Source organism: Rattus rattus, chromosome 5, assembly GCF_011064425.1.
Source record: "Rattus rattus isolate New Zealand chromosome 5, Rrattus_CSIRO_v1, whole genome shotgun sequence".
NCBI classification, from domain to species: domain Eukaryota; kingdom Metazoa; phylum Chordata; class Mammalia; order Rodentia; family Muridae; genus Rattus; species Rattus rattus.
Genome location: NC_046158.1, coordinates 47,998,847 through 48,019,954, shown reverse-complemented (window position 1 = coordinate 48,019,954; position 21,108 = coordinate 47,998,847). Strand labels below are relative to the sequence as shown.

The 21,108-nt window shown below is 38.7% G+C and overlaps 1 protein-coding gene across 3 annotated transcripts in view; it reads left to right on the top strand.

Moving 5' to 3' along the window:
• Tlk1 (tousled like kinase 1) overlaps positions 1–21,108 on the top strand; it is a 120,013-nt gene that overhangs the window by 92,439 nt on the left and 6,466 nt on the right. For all 3 annotated transcript variants that reach the window (XM_032903467.1, XM_032903468.1, XM_032903465.1), the window contains exons 12-17: positions 3,365–3,431; positions 15,623–15,720; positions 16,933–17,014; positions 19,049–19,230; positions 19,419–19,588; positions 19,906–20,041. In XM_032903467.1, the coding sequence (XP_032759358.1) occupies positions 3,365–3,431; positions 15,623–15,720; positions 16,933–17,014; positions 19,049–19,230; positions 19,419–19,588; positions 19,906–20,041 (735 nt within the window). The remainder of the gene's footprint in view (positions 1–3,364; positions 3,432–15,622; positions 15,721–16,932; positions 17,015–19,048; positions 19,231–19,418; positions 19,589–19,905; positions 20,042–21,108) is intronic.

The window sequence follows — 21,108 nt, the reverse complement described above, 5'->3', positions numbered from 1 at the left end:
ACAGTACATGAAAAGACCAACATGGCCACTTCTTCAAAATCTATCTCAAAATCACTTCTTCAAGTCATTCCTAATTTTGTTCTAATTCCAGTTAGAACACCCAACTATTGGTTTAAAAAGCACTAAGGTTCTATATTTAGCAACACAGTAGCTATCTTTAAAGTGTTGGGTTTTAACTCTACCCCTAATGATACCTAGTCCTTAAACGCCTACCCTGGTCCCTTAGCGCTTCTCTGTAGACATCTGGACCTTTAGTTCTGTAGCAGTATTTTATAGTTCTTCACATAACAGTCTTTAACCTCTTGATTTAAATTTAATCCTTGATTTTACTCATTTGGCTTCTGTTGAGTGCTGTGGAAGTGGGAATTGTTAAGACTCTTTGGTTGTTTCTAGTATCTGTAAAAACAATGATTTCTATGTGTTGTTTTATGCCTTAGACCATTCCAGAATTTTTTTAATGGTTTTAATCTTGTGCTTTTCTTTAGGATTTTTTTAACATAAAGAGTTATATTATCTATGAAGATACTTTTATTCTTTTTGTACAGTTAGGATACATTTTTCTGCTTTTATTTTCAGTGTAATTTCTGAGGAGGAAGGGGAGTGAAAGCTGCACCCTTGTCCTCTTCCTGATTGTAGAGAGAAATTTTCTTTTCACGTTAAGAATTTTTCCTTATAATACTTGTTTGGGGCTTCTGGTTATATTGAGTAGAACTTTCCGGAACTGCAGTAGTCTGATGAGTGGTGCTGTGTGCCTCTCAAGAGTCCGATATTATAACTGTGTTTGTGATCAGTGACTGGGGCGCTTAGGTTTGTCTTCCTGCGTAAACAGCGTCTTTAGATCATTGAATGTCGAGTATATTTAGACTAGCTTGAAAGCTAGTTCTGTTCTTTCTGCTATGTCATTCCAATACTCTTCAGCTATTGTTAAGTGCTTTTTAATCTCAGCACCTAAGAGGCAGAGGCCAGTGGTCTCTGAGACCAGCCTGGCTTGTTAGGACTGTACAGTGGCACCTGGGCTAAAACAAAGCAAGGATTCTCACTTTTGACATGACAGGAGACCTCACTGTGGAAGGCGATTGTTTACTTTCAAATCTACAGAAACCTACTGATAGCTTTACTTTGGAGCCTATCTAAAGCTCCTCAGGAGATAAACACAAATCTGTAATGGGAGCTATCTATTATCTATTGTAACAGGTGTGACTTATGGGGAGAAATGAGCTATGTGTTTCTATTAATGTGTGCATAAAGATTTTATCTTAAGTAATAGGACAAATTAACTAGCTTAACAGGGTATATTTTTTAATCATCTTAAAGCACATAAGAACAATTGGTACTTACAGCTGTTTTGTTAACATTGTCTGCTTACCTCTGTTATTCTGAGTTGAAGAGACCAGTCTCCTTGATCTAAATACATATATTTCCTTCTCTTTTTAAGATACATTTTTCTTTATGTGACTCTGTCACGTGTGTGCAGGTGCTGACAAAAGTCAGAATATTGGTGCTAGAGCCGCTCATTGTGGTGTTGGGAACTGAACTCGGGTGTTCTGGAAGAGCAGTAAATATTCTCCCTATCACTGAGCTGTCTCTACAGCCCCATAGACTTCTTTAAAAACGTATTTCATTAATGCACATGGATAGTAGGAAATCTAAAAAGCTACTATGTGTTGGATGCTTCTTTTGGCAATATTAGGGCATACATTATAGTTACAAGACATGCCCTTAGACTAGGAACCTTGAAAGTGACATCTGTGGACACCTCAAACTATTTATATGCAAACTTCCCTGGAGAGAGTATTCACAGCTTTTGTCATTTTTAACACTTGTAATCATAAAATATTAAGAAAGATAGAAGCCTACAAACTTAGATGGATAATAAAATATCAGTCCCTTCAGACTGAAGGAACTCCAGCGATCTGTATGACTGACTAGGAGCTTTGGAATTTTTTGTGATAGGTTCTTGTTTCAAAACCATGCTTTATTTAACTTTGATTTTCAAATACCAGATTTTAGCTACATTTTTTTTAAATTAAGGTTTTAAAAATCAATGCATCCCTATATATGACCAACTAAAAAAGATTTACATAGTGTTTATAGTTTGATAAAACTCTGAACCATTCTGTGATCTGTAGCCCTAAAGCCATACTTTTAAAGACTAGAAAATAGAAAACGTTAGTAGGAAAACTTGTGCCTGTGGCATATGTGTATACACAGAAGCTACTTGCTATGATTTAACTGATTTATTTGTTTACCTGTATCCTCGTTTTTTTTCCCGTTTCTTTCTCCCCATCCAAATGTACATTGCAGTAGCTCATTCTGTTTTATTTTGTGACAGGTTCTAACTTTTAGCCCATACCTGGTCTAGATCTCCTGATCTCCTTGCTGTGGCTGAGACCCTCATGAGTGATGGGACTATGAAGGTTTTGCAGTTTTAGGGAGTGTAGTCTCACACCTACTACAAAAGTCAACTCCAGATTTACTGTATTCAGCCTCAGTAGCTGGCAACAGTTCTCAGTATAACTATGTAGTTGTGTTACTCTGAAAATAGGGAGACTTAATCAAAAGGTTTTACTGGTTTGCTCTTAAGATGATTTTAGTGGAATATTACCTAGATTCCTTGGTTTGTTTCTTTTGAGTGCTCTTGTTTTGGAAGTAGTAAACTTAAAGGAAAATAGAAATTATACTGAGTGTTGCTTAAGGAACTGAATGACCCTGAAATGGAGGTGATACTCTGACGTCCCCTGGGAACCACATACACAGGCTTCAAACAAGGACTTGGGTGTGATGGGTGATGGTTGTCCTTTAGAGTTAAGCTGCAGCTTGAAAACTTTGTTCCATTTGTTTTCTCTCTTTATCCTTTTCACCTCTCATATACCAGCAGTGTTCTAAGGATCTTAGTGCTTACTATAGCCAATGCCAAGGGTGCCCTCACTCTTCTCCCCATGGCTAGTAACCAGAGTGAATTAAGTAGTCATTATCACGCCACCTTTTGTTTTTTCTTCATAGCACATGCTATTTAATTTTCCCCTCATTTTTCTACCTTCATATCCTTACTGTCAGTTGTAATCTCAAATGAGTATAAGAAGAAACTTTTCATACATACGTCCTTAGATTCTGAATTCTATAACCTCACTTGATACATGACACTCATTACATAGTAGTTAATTACTCCAGCCAGAAATATTAAATTATGCTGAAGAGTATCATAAAGGGGGCTTTCAACTTCTGTATTTTAGGCTTCAAGTTACCAGAATTTTAACTTGTATTTTTAGTTGTGTTTTTTATTTATCATGTTTTGTTAGTTTTTAATTTTAAAAAAGTACTAAGCGTTAATCTCAATGTAGAATTAAAATTTTACTTTTAACAGGCTGACTCTGGCAGAATATCATGAACAAGAGGAAATTTTTAAACTTAGACTAGGACATCTGAAAAAGGTATGTTTGGCCCATGCTGGGTTTCTAGTTTGTTATCAAGAATGTGAAGAACTGCATTCACTTCTTTGGCTTGGTTCTTAATTTATTCAGTACTAATTGTTTAAATGTTTTTATTAAAATGCATACCCAGGAAAATTTTGTAAGCTATAAACAGTTGATCCAATTGGAAGAGATACAATTGAGAAAAATAGTTGCTGTGAGTTAAGTTTTTGCTATTGTATCACTATACTTGTTTATACTTGCAACTGTAATCAGTCCTTTGTTTTTATAGGTCTATAAAATGCAACTCATTTCCAAATACAAGTAGAGATTTTTTTCCTCCTTCAAAATGAAGTTTTGAACAGACCAAAAATTTTCTTCTATTCAGCCTTTCATTCTACTTCCTGCTTATCAGTTATTTGATTTGATAATAAGATGACGTATAGATACAACTGAACTAAATGAAGACAGCGCCTATGGAGGCACCTCTCAAGAGTAGGGTGGGCTAGGACCCAGAGGACCATGTTCTAGATGCAGTTGCTACTGAACTACATAGCAAGCCCTGCTGGAGATGTTGCCCATAGACCATTTGGTCATAGAGCACGCAGAAAACTCTAGTAACTGTCACTGTGCCACATTCCACTTGTCTTAGGGTTTTACTGCTTCAAAGAGACACTGTGACCAAGGCAACTCGTATAGGGACAACATTTAATCAGGGGTGGCTTACAGGTTCAGAGGTTCAGTCCGTTATCATCAAGGTGGGAGCATGGCAATGTTCAGGAAGGCATGGTGCAGGAGAGTTCACAGATCATCTGAAGGCGACTAGAAGACTCATTCCCACATGGTTAGCAGGAGGGTCTCATTGCCCACACACATAGTGACACACTGTCTCCAATAAGGCCACACCCCCTAATAGTGCCAGTTCCTAGGCTAAGCATATTCAAACTATCACACCACTGCTTAGAAAGCATCAGGCTAAATTGCCTGAACAATAAATTCCAAAATGATTTATTTTGGCTCTCCTTTGTTTCCCCAACAGTCCATTCTGTTCTGGTGTGATTGTTCAGTTTTCCCAAACTTTGAGATATTTAGACAATTGCAGTCCATTCTCCACAGCAGACAGATCTATAGATAGAATTGTAGCAATAATACAACCATTAATGAACTGTGAGGTAAGAGAGGATCTTTAGTACAGATGAGTCAACAGGATTTGTGTGTCCCACCTGAGACATTTTGACAAAAAGGAGATAGGTTTGATGCCCCATATAAAAATTCACCAAGAGCAAGTAAAGGCGCTTGCTGCTACCTGGAACTCAGGACCTACACAGTGGAAGAAACAAAATTATTCTGGCCACTTGTCCTTTAATGCCCACACTTGTGCTGTGGCATGTGTGGTGTATACACATTTGAACACACAAATATAAAATAAAAATCCTCAAGCATTTTAATGCTTTAGTTTGAACACAGAAAACTTTAGCATGTGGGTTCAGGGAGACCTTGATAATAAAGGGATGCTGCTGTTGTGCTTGCTTGTACTGTGGGTGAGGAAGTCTTAGTTACAGTGCTGTTGAGGCTGGGTATTCGTTACACTACTGTCGAGGGAATTCTTGGTTGCTGTGCTACTAAAGGTGTACTAAGGGCTTTGTCTGAAGGTCACCATTTGCACATGTGATAGCTAGCACATTTAAATTACTCCTTCTAATGACATTCTTATATCTACCTTATTTTGTTAGATAAAACTAAAATTTTATAGTAGTCAAAGTCAGCATTACTATGTTGTTGTTTTTTTAAATATACTTTGAAAACATTCAGGGTTTGCTTTTTGACAGCTGATAATACAGTTTAATATTTTCTTGGTATTTTGAGAATATTTGGTCTCTATGAACAATGCTTTATTTTCTCAAGTAAAGTCTTCATGTCTCATTACTACCGTAATCATTTTTCCAGTTTATATATCAAATTTTGAGTCTTAGGTTTCTAACATTTACTGGACCAATTCCCAATATAACTCTCCCTTTTTTCCCCCCTCCTCTGTTGTGGGAGACAGTGTCAGCTCTCTTCTCAGGGAGGGTTTTGGGTGAGAAGAATGAATGTGTTTATAAAGGAAGTTACTAGAAGTGCTTAGAGATAATAAAAGTGAGCGAGTAATGTCACCTTAGAGAGCAACTAAATAGGAGCTGCCTGCTTACAGCTGGGTATTTATGTTTTAGTTGTTCAATTAGAAAGTCATAAGCAGTAACTTAATTTGTATTAAAAATAGGTTCCTAAAGTCAAAAGCACAGCTAGAAAGTAGGTCATTCTGTTTTGTTAAAGGGGGGCGGGGAGAAAGCATAAAAAGGACAGTCTTGGTTCAAGAGAAAATGTTGTCTTATCAGTTCCTAAGCTCCAGGGTTTGGTAGCTGGCAGAACATACACCAGCTGGGAGTGCGTAGTTTCTGGGTCCGTTCTGATCTGTGAATACTTGGTGCTTGTGGGACCTGCTGAGGAAGTAGCCGGTCATATAAGGGTGTAGATTGGAGTCACACATGTTAGAGTAGCAAAGATCTCTCTCTGCTCCCCTCTCCCTCTTTCCTTCTCTTCTTCCTCTCTTTCCCTGAAGTAACTGTTAACATAAAGTAGGATTATTTGTTAGGCTCATAAGCCTTAAATTACAAGCATATTCCTTGTTAAGGAACCCAATACCATGAGGATTTAGAATAGAAGATTCATCTTCTACTTAAAGTTGATGATTTGTGATTAGTTCATAGTCTATCCACATGCATTTCATAGTCAGTGAAAACTGAAGAGGTGAACAGTAGAGACGCTTATTCACTATTAAACGAGTCATAATGTTCAGTTTGTATCTGTGCTACTCTGTAGTCTTAGAAAACAAAGGTTTGAAGTGCAATAGAGTGAAGAAGGAATCTTCAGGACGTGGCTTAAAATAAATAAATTTGCCTCCAAAAACTTGATTGTAAATTTTACTTAAGTGCTTAGTATCATGCCCCTTTTATAGGATCAGGAAGATCACTCTGTGGTATCTCTTGGTATATCAAGAACTCTTTCAGCCAGGCTTGGCACCCTTTTTGTATCCCTAGAACATAGGCAACTAAATTCACAGCATCACCAAACACCCTTTCTACACAGTAAGACCGGTGTCTCCAAAACAAAACAAAACCCTGAAACTCCCTCCCCAAGGCCAAAAAAAGATTCCAAAGTACAGAATGCACGCCTGTGTATATGAGGCCTGGGTTGCAGCCCTAGCACTGTGCACAAAAGGTCTCTGATATTTATAAAGAAAAGAACTGCCTTGTCAGGAGTTGATGCACGCACTGCTCACACATTTGTAAGTGGCATATTTCTTTATCCGGTCTGATGCAGGCTCCTTCACTCTATCGCACTTCAAACCTTTGTTTTCTAAGACTACAGAGTAGCACAGATACAAACTGAACGTTACGACTCTAATAGTAAATAAGTGTCTCTACTGTTCACCTCTTCAGGTTTCATTGACTGTGAAATGCATGTGGATAGACTATGAACTAATCACATCACAGATCAATTGAAAGTGGCAGATGAGCCTTCTGTTCCGACACTAGAGTAGACTGAGAGTTTGCCTCTCCCTTCATTCTGGGGATGTGTTGTTTGACTCCATCACAGAGAACAGCTTAGTTGCTTTTACACACATTTCTTCTCTTTCACATATTTCCTTCCTTTGAAATTATGTTGATGCTAGAATACTGTTTCTTTGTTATTAACTGATATATGGTGGTTCTTTTTTCACTCAATTTACTTTTTTTTTCTCAATTTACTTTTAAAAGCCATTAGAGGAACCCCCCCTTAAAGTACAGTCACTTTCAAATAAGATTGTTTTTAATTAATTTGCCTGTTTTTTTGTATTTGAGTGTCCCGCCTGTATTTTTTACCGTACACCATGTGTGTACAGCCCTAGAGGCTTAGAAGAGGTTGTGACTCTAGGACCTGGAATTACAGACATTTGTGAGCGGCCATATGTGGGAGCTAAGATTGAGCCCAGGTCCTCTGCAAGAGATGCCAGTGCTCCGTGCTCGTAACCTGAGCTGCCTCTCCAATCCAACTTGACTTTTTTATTTTAACACCCCCTCTCGTGTGTGTGTGTGGTGTGGGTGTGGGTGTGTGGGGTGTGTGTGGTTATGCTTGTGCCATGGCACATGTGAGTTGGTTTTCTCCATCTGCTGAGTAGGTCCTGAAAGCAAACTGAGGCAGACTGGTGCTTAACCTGATGAGCATCTCTCCAATTTTCAAGTAACTTTTCAAAAAATGTTTTAAGAATTACATAGAACAGAACTGTATATAAGACTCCATTATTCCTGAAATGATTTCAAGGGGAAATATACTCATTTTTGCTACCAGTAATTATGCAACTCCCTGTAACTAGTGCTTACTAAAACTTTGTTGCAAAGAATAATTTTAGTTTTCAAAAAGGCAAAATAGAGGCTGTGGAGATAGTTCAGTTGGTAAAATGCTTCATACATAAGCACAGAGACCTGAGCTTGGATCCCTAGCACCTAAGTAAAATGTGAACTCAGCGGCATATCTGCAACCCCAGTGCTAGGAGGTAAAGACAGGTGGGTCCTGGGAGTCCCAGGCAGCCAGCATAGATAAATTGGTGAATTCTAGGTTGAGTGAGAGACCCTGTCTCAAAAACTTAGGTAGGGGTCTAGAAAGATGGCCCAGAAGGTAAAATTGTTCACTATGCAAGCCTGATGACCTGAATTCAATCCTCCAAGCCCACAAAAAAAGGTAGAAGAGATCTGACTCCACATAAATGTCCTCTCCTCCTCCACTTAGCTCTTCTCTCTCTCTCTCTCTCTCTCTCTCTCTCTCTCTCTCTCTCTCTCACACACACACACACACACACACACACACACACACACTCTCTCTCTCTCTTTAGGAAACAAAGGTAGGAAGCGAAAGAAGGGGATACAGGTGTCACTCTGACTTACATAAGCATGCACAGACATTTATCTGCAACCTGCACATGTACATACACACATGGCCAAGTAACAGCGCACCGTTTCACATACATTGCCCTCTGCCCCGTCTGAAATGTAGGGATTTAGGAGTATCATCAAACCATAAACTTGTTGATCCTTTTTTGGTAAATTCTATTAATGAATAAACTTTTTTTCCCTCTGATATAACAAAGCTCTTGTAGGCTATTTGTAGAATAAGATAGTTTTTCTGGAACTGAAGACAGCTGTGTTTTCAGTAAAATAACAGGCAATGAGAGAGTTCCCTAAACTGTCTCTCTAGTCCTCGTATATAAAGCGTGTGTTTAGTAGTTCTGCTGCCGTAGACTGATGAGGAAACAGAAATGGAAGTTTCGGGAACAGTTACTGTGTCTTGTCACATTCCGTTTATAATGTGAACAGTGTGTAAAAGTTGTTCTTTGTTCTCTTGTTTCTGTTGTTGGGTGTTTTGAGATTGGCCCTGGCTGGCTTGAAACTCACGGAGATTTGCCTGTCTCTGCCTCCCAAGTGCTGGGACTACAGTATCATGTACCTGCTGTTCTCTTGTTTTCAAATTTACATTTTAAATATGTGATTATTTTAGGAGAATGCTAGAAAGCTTGATGTATCAGATACTAAATAGGAAAGTAGGCATGGAGAGAGAGAGAGTGTGCGTGTGCGTGTGTGTGTGTGCGTGTGTGTGTGTGTGTGTGTGTGTGTGTGTGTGTAGACAGAGATTTATAAGATCTGGTTTAAGTGCCAGAAGTTTTATTGGGGAAACACAACCAGTTTGAAATTGAACAGGGATAGGCAAGAACCAGCAGACACAAAGTTATCAGCCTGAAGCAATCAGCTGAGCAATTGACAGTCATCTCAGTCTCTACTGAAACAGAATCACATCCAGCATGCCACCTGACACCATTTCTTTCTCTCTTTCTCCTCTGCTCCTTGCGATGTGGCATTCATCTCTCCTTGTGCCTCGTTCTGAAGAGATAACAGTGTAGCAACAACTCTGCCACTGACCTCCTGTTCTCTGACCGATATTGGCACCTGCAAAGAGAAACAAGCAGAGACAGGCAGAAGCAGCTTCAGTACTAACCTCCATGGTGACCTCTTTACAGGCTGAGAACAAGCTCACAGCGCTTTTCTCACTCCTCACAGTGGAGCATGCAGCCAGTTGAAACGGACAAGACTGGATTGCCTACAAGCCTTTGAACAGTGGAGAATGCAGGGCATTGGTTTTAGGTGAATTGACTTCACATATTCCTGACCAACATTGGTACCGCATTCAGCCTTTTAGAATACTTAATATCATCCAACTTTTCAAATCCTTAGTCTGATCACAAAATAACTTCCATATGTGACATTTCTTGTCATTTAGTTTTGAATGAAAATATTGAGCAGTATAAATGACTTACTCTTTAGATCTATTTATTTACTTCTGTGTTTGTGGCCATAACCAAAAGAAATCTTAAATTCTCTCACATAAGGCCATTGTGTTTCTGTACACGGTGAAGTCAGAAGTAGGAGTAGTTCTCGGGAAAACTGGTGGAAGAGCACTGTACTTGAAAAGTCACACTTAGCCCAGGAAGAGTGTCAGGAGTGTTTGACTTCCTGCTGTGTATGGGCAAGAAAGGTGCTGAGAAGTGTGTCGGAATTCTTGAGTTGGCATGTCTTACTGTCGCTTCCTAGTCACAGATGAGTAGACTGAAGGATGGCTGCTGAGGGAGCATGGGACCAGCTACTGACGGAAGCTCTCTGTTGTTCATAGGCACCTCCCCTCCCTTCCCCTCCTTAGCCCTCCCTATCCCTCCCTCCCTACCCCACCCCAGACTCTTGGACAGTCTGACTTCTAATCCCAGCTCTAACTTGGCAATAGATGATAGCTGCTTGCCAAAATGAAAATTCGGAGGTAAAGTTTTCTTTCTTTAGTGTTCAATAGTAATGTAATTGTTTAAGCAGTAGGGTTTAAACATTTTTGTAGGGTTGGGGATGTACTCACCTAGTAGTATGTTTGCCTGGTGTGCATGAATCTAGTGTTCTAACTCCGGTGCATCTAGGGGTGATAGTACATATATATTATGCCAGGAAGATCAGGAGTTCAAGGTCATCCTCAGCTACACAGTCACAAAGCCAAGATTGATCTAGAAATTAAACTGTTTTAGAAGGACACCAGTTTCTTGACCACTGGCCATTTCTATTCAGAACTGTGAATCTGTGCTATTTAAATGTACGCACATAATGAGTATGTTAAAGCTAATCCTTTCCATTGTCAGAGGGAAAGTTTAATCTTTTTATACTATGTGATCCATGAATATCCTCGAAAGTGTTCAAAGGAAATAGAAACCTAGAGGAAAGGCTTGCGCTGGACATGCACTACTATGATGGGCCTCCTAGACAGTGTCGGCACCCTGAGTAATGTTTAAGGGACTCTGTCCCTGTAATACAGCAGCTTAGCGGAATAATACTAAATATTATACTTTGAATTTGCCAGTCATTGGAATTCTTACATTTATTTGCAGCTGTTTAGGCAGGGTGCTTTGTTTACACAAAACGGGAGAAACTTGTAGAGGAACAAACCTGTCTTGTTTAGCATTCATGCCCAGTCAAAAGTTTCAGTGTATATATGTCTATGCATTTGAAGGGAGAATGAAACACCCACCATATACCCTCACACACTTCTCTCTCAGGAGGAAATGAACACACAGTGAGGGAAGAGGAAGACATCAGTAACCACTAGCAACGAGGTTGGAGGGGTGGTGTCTAAGTTTCTTAAACTCACGTAGGAAAGAAAGTGTGTGTTCCTCTCACTCATGGCGGATGTCTTGATTGAAAATGAGAATAGAAAGATAATGTATATAGGTAGAAAAGAAAGTAGACATGATTTCCAGAGCTCTGTGTCGCCTGCCTCCCTTTCCCATCTACACAGTCACACTCAAGTATGACAGTTGAAATAATTCAGACCTGTTCTGTATTGGTAATAACTGTTGGCTCGTATCTATATAATAAGGATAAAGTTGAAATAAATTGGTAGCATGCTCGCACTCTCTCTCTCCCTCTCTCCCTCCCCCCGCCCCGTGTGTGTGTGTGTGTGTGAGAGAGAGAGAGAGAGAGAGAGAGAGAGAGAGAGAGAGAGAGAGAGAGAAGGGGGGAGTAAGTGGATGGACAGACAGACAGTGTTAAGAGGGCAAGAAACTGGAGTAGACACAATTTTATAAATCAAGAATTGGGATATTATGTTGTCAAAAGAGACTAACTATGAATAATGCATAAATTATTCAAGTGAAGTTACGATGGGACTTTATTGTTTATGAATTTAAAAATATTGGAAAGTAGTCTTTTAAGAGTCACTTAATCAAGTAGTATTAAGATCTGTTGTTTATATGACTTGATTTTTGTTATTATATATCAGAATATAAAAATGTGTTTTCAGGTATGGTACATATTGTTAAATTGCCTATTGCTGCATTTTTGGGCCCATTTATTTTGTGTTTGATCACCTAGCCCACCACCAATAAAATCTGTTCTCACTAATGTTCCTTCTACTCTGTAACTGCCTACGGAGACCAATTCATTTCTAGAAATATCCTTGTTTCTTTAAGACTCTCTATGCTTTACATAACTAAGTAGCTAGGGGTTGAAACCAGAATTAGAACTGTATTTTTTTCAATAGGATCATACTATGTAGCTTTTGCTGGCCTGGAACTTTCTCTGTAGTCCAGGCTGTCCTAGAACTCAGAAATCTGCCTGTTTCTGCCTCTGGCATGCTGGAACTAAAGTGTGCACCACTGTGCCCAGTGAAATGTAGTACTTAGTTAGACTCTACAAATTCGACCTGTTTTTTCTGTGAGTTTGAAGATATGGTTCTGTTGTGATTAGTTGTGAACTCAGACCATTCTCACTTTAAAAGATTAATGTTATTCTCAAGCAATAAGAATATAGCCTATAGAAGAGACCTTTGGAAATTATCTGATGCAAGGTGACTTAGTTGTTTAGACTCGTACAGCTATATTCCAACTGGGCCACACCCATTCTTACGAGGAGATGTTATTGGACAGTATTGCCTCTAGCATTTGCTTAGAGAGTGCTTCTCAACCTGTGGGTTACAGCCCCAATCAGATACTCTGCATATCAGATATTTACATTTCGATTTATAGCAGTAGATTACAAAAATTACAGTTTTGAAGTATCAATGAAGTAACTTTATGGTTGGGGTCACTACAACAGGAGAAATTGTATTTTAGGGTCACAGCATTAGGAAGGTTGAGAACCACTGGCTTAAAAGAATGTGTATGCTTACCTGAGCTGCCATAGTGAAGTATCAGACTGTTGCTTGAGCAACAAAAAATGTATTTACTTAGTTTCAGAGTCTAGATCAGGTTTTAGCAGAGATTGGTTTTAGTGGAGACTCCCTTGGTGGCTTACACATGGTCTGGGGATGTGTATTTAGTCAGGCAGGAATCTTACCTGATTAACACACTTATCTTGTCATGAAGCCTCACCTTTATAACTTTCAACAAACCCTAGCTATGTCCCAAAGACCCAGAATTAAGGCCTCTGTGTATGAATTTAAGGGAAAACCTAAATATTTACTCTTTAACAGTATACTTTTTTCTCTGTGAAATTTGGGAAAAATTAATTAAAGTTGCAGAATTATATCCCCCTAGAATATGTTTCAAGGTTTAACAATTACTAGGTTGCCAGATGGGAGATGCAAACATAGTTCACACTTCCTGTAGAACTTAAGATGCTTGTTACCTCTACTGTATACACCCGAAGACTATAAAAGGTATTGCCATTCAGCAGTTTGGTTGAATCTCATAATTCTATAGTTAAGACTAAATTGCTGGGGCTGGAGAGATGACTCAGTGGTTAAGAGCACTGACCGCTCTTCCAGAAAATCTGGGTTCAGTTTCTAGCACCCACATAATGGCTCACAACCATCTGCTACTCGAGTAGCAGATGCCTTTTCTAGCCCTCTCAGGTACCAGGCATGCATGTGGTGCACAGATAAACATGGAGACAGCATCCATATACATAAAATGAAATCTAAAAATAAGTAAAAAGACTAAGTTTCTGGAAATACACTGTTGAAATTGTGTCCCCATGTGGTAGTTTCAAGTAAAATTTCAACAGGTGTTCATTCCAGCTGCTATTCTGATAGGCTTGGTGCATTTTACCAGACCCTTTGAACTTTTACTAGCTTACCAGTTGTGTGAAGAGAACAGTCAATCTCTTCTGGATTCTGGAGCTAAAATGTAAGCTTTCTTATACTTTTTACCTTAAGGGCTAGTTTTTCCTACCTTATTAAGACAATCAGGCTAGCTGTACTCAAAATGTATGGTTCCAAAGCTTTTAAATTCATTTCCTGATTGTACAGTGAGTCTTTGATGTTGAATGATATTGCTCTTAGCACTTGGTGTTTGTGGGTTTGAGGTCAATCTGAAATACGTAATAAGAGCCTATTACATACATGCTCAAAATAACTGACTGAAGCTATAGCATATTATGAGATACCATGTAAGAGGCTAGGAGTGTAGCTCAGTATTAAAATGCTTGCCTGTCACACAAGAGGCCCTGGGTTTCCTCCAGTACAAATAAAAAATAATGACAGAAAAATCTTTGCAGAACTCTAGATAGCTCTTTATTTAAATTTATCTTGATAGTTTAAATTTATCATCTAATAATCTTCATCATCTATCTCTGTAAAAAGTAGTAGTTCAATTACATTGAAGAATAACAAATTTTCCAGGTGTAGTTAGGTTTCTATCCTGTTAAATCCAGCATTTCAGAAGTCCATCCAAGAAAGGATGCTAATTCAGACTATGGAGTCTAGTGTGTATGTCTTAACACACACACTCTCTCTCTCTCTCTCTCTCTCTCTCTCTCTCTCTCTCTCTCACACACACACACACACACACACACACACACACACGATGATAAAGATGTAACTTTCAGAATCACATGGAGTTTAAACATATTTAGATTCTTTTTTTTTTTTTTAAATTGTATGGCATTTGGTGATGGCAGGGGATTGGGTGTGCTGGTGTAAGTCAGAAGACATGTGACAGCCCCCAGGATGACAAGGTCATGAGGATAAAGACCCTGGATTTAGTTTTTTGATCTTTGAAGATTTACTTTTGCTCACAAGAATTTAAGGGTGCCCTCTATCTCTGATTATATAAGTCAGTCTGTCTGTCTGTCTGTCTCCCCTCTCCTCCTTTTTTCTGACTGTGCTCAAATTGGTAGCCTTTATTGCCATGGTCTCCCATGTGCTGGAATTATAGGTACATACCATCACTTCCTATTCAGATACTATTAATGTCAAGTAAAGGAGCTAATGGGATAGAGGCTGTAATATTAATATACAACTATAATATTAAGAAATAACATCTAGTCTATATTTCTATAGTAGATTAATAATATAGTACATACATAATAGTCCACCATAATTTGGGTTTATTTACTCAACAAATACTTTTATTCAAAATATTTTAAAAATTGGACATTTCTAGAAAATGCCACCAGATCTGGTATGAATGTATCCATCTATAAATCGTTCTTAAATTAACACTGATAAAGGCATATGTATGTGAGGAGGGAGAGTATATGTTTGCTTAATATACTTTGGTATCTTTGATTTTTTTTTAATGTGTTTCAAGATATGAAAATGCATATATCGACATATACTGAATACTTTTGAAGTACATCTTTATCTCCTCCACTAACTGAGGATCTGCCATTGCTGTTCATAAGTTTGCTCAAATGTGTCTTTAAGGTTATAGGGGTTTATCCAAAGAGTGTATTTGTATTCCAGATTTTATTAGGACTACTCCCTTTCTCCCCTTTACTGATTATAAAAAAAACAAAAACAAAAAAAACTTTCATTTATTTTGTGCTAGTAATTTGGTCCTCTGAAGTTAAGATTGGGGAACCATTTTGTGTGATGGGTCAGCTTTCTCTTGCCCTGAAGTCAGTCACTCAATGTAGAACGTATCAAATAGGTTCCTCAGAGGACAGGAAAATGTGAGCACTCATGTATAGTTCTTAGGTAGAGGATGGGTGCCACAGTGGGCCTTTGCTCATGTCTGCCTCTGATAGGCTGAGAGAGCACTCTGGTCTTCTAACGCAGTGGCACTTTGTAATACACTATTCTTGTCACTGTGAAAATAGATGCATGGGTAAAATATCCTTTTATATTGTAAATAAACAGAGCTTGTTATAGTTTCCTCTCTTCATCTTCAGGAAGAGGCTGAAATCCAGGCGGAACTGGAGCGTTTGGAAAGGGTCAGGAATCTTCACATCCGAGAGCTGAAGAGAATAAACAATGAGGATAATTCACAGTAAGTTGTGCAGTTGCACGTGATGGAAAGCCCAAGGGAGAACAGAGATGTTTTCCTCCTCAGCCTTCTCTGTGCACAAGGAAAACTTCATAGTGTTTACTGGCTTGGATGCCTGTGTGATCTGCTCCCCCCACCCCTTGTACCTCCCTGTCCCATCTCTTATTCCCCCACCTGAAATACTCCCTTCTGGATATGGGAAGTGGCTTTCTCTTTATTTCACACCAAGTGCTCACCAGACAGATGAGCTGTCTAAGAACCAGCTCTGCTTCCCCTCATTGAAAGGGGAACCTTTCAATATCCTTTTCTTTAATTTTCCATGGTGATTCATGCTATCTGGAGTTAGTTTATTTGTCTCCTCCCCCTGACCTATAAGCTTTTTGAGCAAAATCATTATTTTAATCTTGTTTCAAAATACACACCAGTAAAATTGTACTAATGTGGTGTGCTTGCACCTGGTATTTTAAAGCCATTGCTGTCATAAGAGTGTAAATTTTGGAAACTTTTTCCATAGAGCCCTTCCATGTATTACTGTCAAACTTGTACAGATGGTCTACTCAGTCTGGCCTTTCTCTGTAGCTGCAGAAAGAGACATACCTAGTAGCAGGTTTTGTTTCATAGGATTGGTGAAAACTAAAATAATGAACTTATGTAAATGCTTAATGTATCGCTGGTATGATACACATCAATTAGTCATGAGAGCGTGTATGACTTAATGTATCACAGGTTCAGTAAACATTAACTAATGGTATTACTTGAGAGTGATTTTATGTTTTTTTAAATTTTTACTTTCAAATTGATGAATAGAAGTCAAAGATACTAAGATATAACCATGAACAAAGACCAGTTGATAATGTTTTTTCAAATATATATATCAGTACTATAAAATCTTGATCACTTGTAACTCATTATAAAATATTTTTATAATAGAAGTGGTTTATGAGGAATGAGGGTTTCCTATCAAGCATAATTGATGGTTTTTGGAATACTGTTAGAGGCTAGCTATTATAGTTTGTAAGTGCTAAAGTGTAACACAGGTGACATGTAAAAGACTGAGAGGATAGAAGTAGCTACTGGCTGGTGTTTTAAATTAACAGCTGAGGAACTGAAACAGACATAGCTAGAGTAGTTAAGAGTGGGCATTAATGTACTCAGAACTCCTTGTATTCTTTTAATGTGCCTTAATAGTTTTTTTTTTCCTCCTGTCCTTTTAAGGTTCAAAGATCATCCAACATTAAATGAAAGATATTTATTACTCCATCTGCTTGGAAGAGGTGGCTTTAGTGAGGTGTATAAGGTAGTGTTTTCTGTTCTTTATGCTGATGTGGGGGGAGGTGGTTAAATACTTGGCTTTTGTTTTCTGGTTTTAAATGGACTTTTATCCTCAGTCTCATTACACAGAAGAGCTTAGTGTGGGTTTTGTTTTTGTATCTCTAGGGTCTAAGCTCTGTTACTGTGCCTGCGCAGTCTTAATCTGTTCTCTCAGCCATTCAACTGTGCATAAGACTGAGGCTCCAGGAGAGTGCTGACACTTGCACTAAGTCTCGCTGCTCTCAACTGCTTAGTCCCTCTGCTGTGTTGATCATTAAGTCGCTTTACTCTTTGTTCTAGTTTGCCTCTCGCTGTGATAGACACCTAGACAAAACAAGCTGGGGAGGGAACAGTCACTTCACCCTAAGAGTTTGTGGTCCTACACTGAGGGGAAAGCATTGCAGGAGCTCAAGGGAGGTGCTGGGAGCAGGAGCTGTGAAGCAGCACTGCTTACTGGCTTGGTTCTCTGGTTCCTGTGGGTTTTTCACAGTCCAGTACCACATGCTCAGGGGTGCCACTGATTGCTGGCCAGTAAGTCGGTCTTCAACACAGAGTCCCTCAGATAACTTAGGGCTATGTTGAATTGATAGGCTAAGGTTTTGTTTTGTTCTCTGCTTAAGCTAATAAGGCTCTGGAGATCTTTTAACAAATCTATAAGTTACTAAGTGCTTTTTAAAGGGACATCTTTGCATATAGGTCACCATGAAACTTAAACTATTTTCTTTAAAAGCATTTGGTTTTTAAAACATTTATGGGGGGTGGGGGGTGTCACAGTAAGGGCATGTACTGCTTTCTCAAAGGACCCGAGTTCAGTTTCAAACACCTTTGTTGGAAGGCTAACATCTGCCTGTAACTAACTCCAGCTCAGGGTGATCCGATGCATCTGGCCTCTGGAGGCATCTGCATTTGTGTACATATAAATACAATTTTAATATTTATATATTCTTAGTTCAGGTCATAGGGTGGTCACCTAAAATAAAATACAAAGTTTAAAACACTTATAAATTATGTGAAACTTAAATACCGAGCAAATTCTTGTTCTTCATGAAGTGGGCTGGTAATTGGAGCAGTTTTTGTGATAGGATTTTTTAAGGCCTTATCTCTTAGAGATAAACACTGAAGAATTACCAAGACTTATTTTTTAAACATTATAGGGGGGATAATTCAGGTGTCTGGAGGTAGCGTTTAATGGTAGAGCACTTGCTTAAGCTGCACAACACTCTGGGTTTAGAGTCACATACTGGCTCACCCTAAAGGGTGACAACAAGGAAGAAGGAATAGATTAATTTTTTTAACTGGATGGTAAGATTGAACATGCATTATGTTATTACTTCTCGAGTATAGATTAATTAATTTCATAATAAAAGGGGTTTTAGTAATTGGAAAATTATTAAGAGCCTATTAATTGAGGCTGGAGAGAGAGAGCCTAGTAGTTAAAGAGTAGTGGTTGTTCTTTCAGAGAAAGATGTTGAATTCCCAACACCTAGGTGGGCAGTTCACAGCCATCTGTAGCTTCTGTTTCAGAGGACCCAATACCATCTTCTGTCTCTGCAGACACGACATGCCCAAGTGCACAGATAACAGAGGCAAACCACCCATACAGATAAAATAAACATAACTTTAAAATTAAAAGAACCTTATTAATTTTCAAAAAAGTAAAAAGCAGGGGATTGTAAGAAAAGATAAAAATACTTTGTTTTCTCTGACACAGAAAACCATCATAGTTGTTTGTGTTGCTGGTTGCTCCCTACAAAATTGCACACGGACGGGAGTTGGTCCATATTTAAAAGAATACTAGCTTCATTGTTTATTCTGATTCAAATTTAGCATTTAATGAAATCGAATGTGAAAAGTTATGTTGAGTTTTACTTTAATTTTCATTGCCATGACATTTCTGTCTTATTTCTTTAAGTAGAAAGGATCACTGGTTATTTCAAAAATTATACTCAAAATTCATTAAAGTCTGTTTAGGTGTTTGATTGGTGTACAGTGTGATTGTTTTCTGCCTTGAATTTTGTAGGCTTTTGACTTGTATGAGCAAAGATATGCTGCTGTGAAGATCCACCAGCTTAATAAAAGCTGGAGAGATGAGAAAAAAGAAAACTACCATAAACACGCTTGCAGAGAGTATCGAATACACAAAGAGCTGGACCACCCCAGAATAGTTAAACTCTATGATTACTTCTCCTTGGACACAGATACGTAAGTAAACAAAATGTGTACATGTAAAGCTTATTCTTATTATTCTTAAGAATACTGATTTTGTTTCTGATCCTTCGATGATGGTGTAGGCTATGGTCTCATCTCTCTGTTAGCATTCTTAGTTACTGGAGAATGATTTTTCCTTTCCCAGTGTACCTTTTCTATTGACTACTTCCTTCCCGGTGTAGGTTTTGTACAGTGCTAGAGTACTGTGAAGGCAATGACTTGGACTTCTACCTGAAACAACACAAGTTGATGTCTGAGAAAGAAGCACGGTCCATTGTGATGCAGATTGTGAATGCCTTACGATATCTCAATGAAATCAAACCTCCTATTATACATTATGACCTTAAGCCAGGTATTTCAGGAAGTGTATCTTACAGGGTTGGTATGGGATGGGGTAGTGGGAGGTGGGGGTTATGTTTGCATTTCTGCTTGTATTTTATAACAGGGTTTCACTGTGTAGCCTAGGCAGAGGAACTCAGGGAGAGCCACCTTCCTCTGCCTCCTGAATGTTGGAACTAAAGGCATCTATCACCATAATCAGTCCCCAAATACACATTTATTTACCAAACATTTCTCTTAGTTGTAAAAATCATCCTTTCATTCATAAATATGGTGTGTGTGTGCATGCGCACATGCACATTACTAAAAATGTTGTACTTTGTTTTTTAGGAAATATCCTTCTAGTAGATGGAACGGCGTGTGGAGAAATCAAAATCACTGATTTTGGTCTGTCTAAGATTATGGACGATGACAGTTATGGTGTTGATGGGATGGATCTGACTTCCCAGGGGGCAGGCACTTACTGGTAAATGTATTATTAGTAAACATAGGGAAACTGCTTAGAGTAGTCCCCAGTGGTTTAGGAATGTTCAGTTTCATTTTCAAATATTCTTTGAGATTGCTGTATTGAAGGCTGATACTAAGACTTGGAAGTGAGAGGGAGAGTCTCGTGGCTAGTATTCTCTTCTTACATTCTTAGCTACAAAGATCGAAAATTGCAAAAAGGGTGTCTTGGCATCTGCATATGACTTTAATATGTAGCAGTCAGGAACTTCTAGTGTGAATCAGAGATCGTGAGTTTTCTTAGGGTGCTGAGTGATGTTTATGATCTGAATACGTACTTTTGCTGATGTAATGTCCTGACTGTTTCAAATAAGAACACCCATGAACCTCAGGCCTTCTCTGTAAAGATTTGTGATGTGTATATGTATGTGTGTATGTGTGTATATATGAATGGTATCGAGTTTGTTAATTGTAGATAATTCAGCATATTCATAGTCGTTAGACCTGACTCAAAAAATTTCTTTATGTAGCTATAAATCTAGATAGAACTGATTCTTACATGTAAAAGTCATCCTGAACATACCTAGGTGTCTCAAGGTTACTATTGCTGTGATGAAACACTACAGCCAACAAACAGGAGGAAAGGGTTTAGTGGACCGACACTTCCACAGCACTGTTCCACATGGAAAGAAGTCAGGGCAGGATCCCAAACTCTGTGTGACTCAAGAGCTTTTGTCAAGTCATGGAACTCACCAGGACCCTGCTCATTTACAAAGCCCATGACGGTGTGAATTTGCAAACTTACTCAGGTTTGCTAGAGTAGAGAACATAGACTAACATTTTCAAAACTAACCTAGTTCTCAAAATAAGTGAGATTAGCAAGAAGGGAGATTTGGCAGGGAAGAGAGCTGCACACAACTTCATTGAACAGGATTGAAGTCCACCGACTGTTGAGGGCCCCGGGGCAGCCCACGTGGAGTGTGCTTGAGCCCATGCTGACCACTCTCCTGACGCGTGCTGACTTTGCTGGAGAGGAGTTAGTCATATCTGGATTATTTGTAAGCCACATGAAGCACAGTCTGTCAGCCT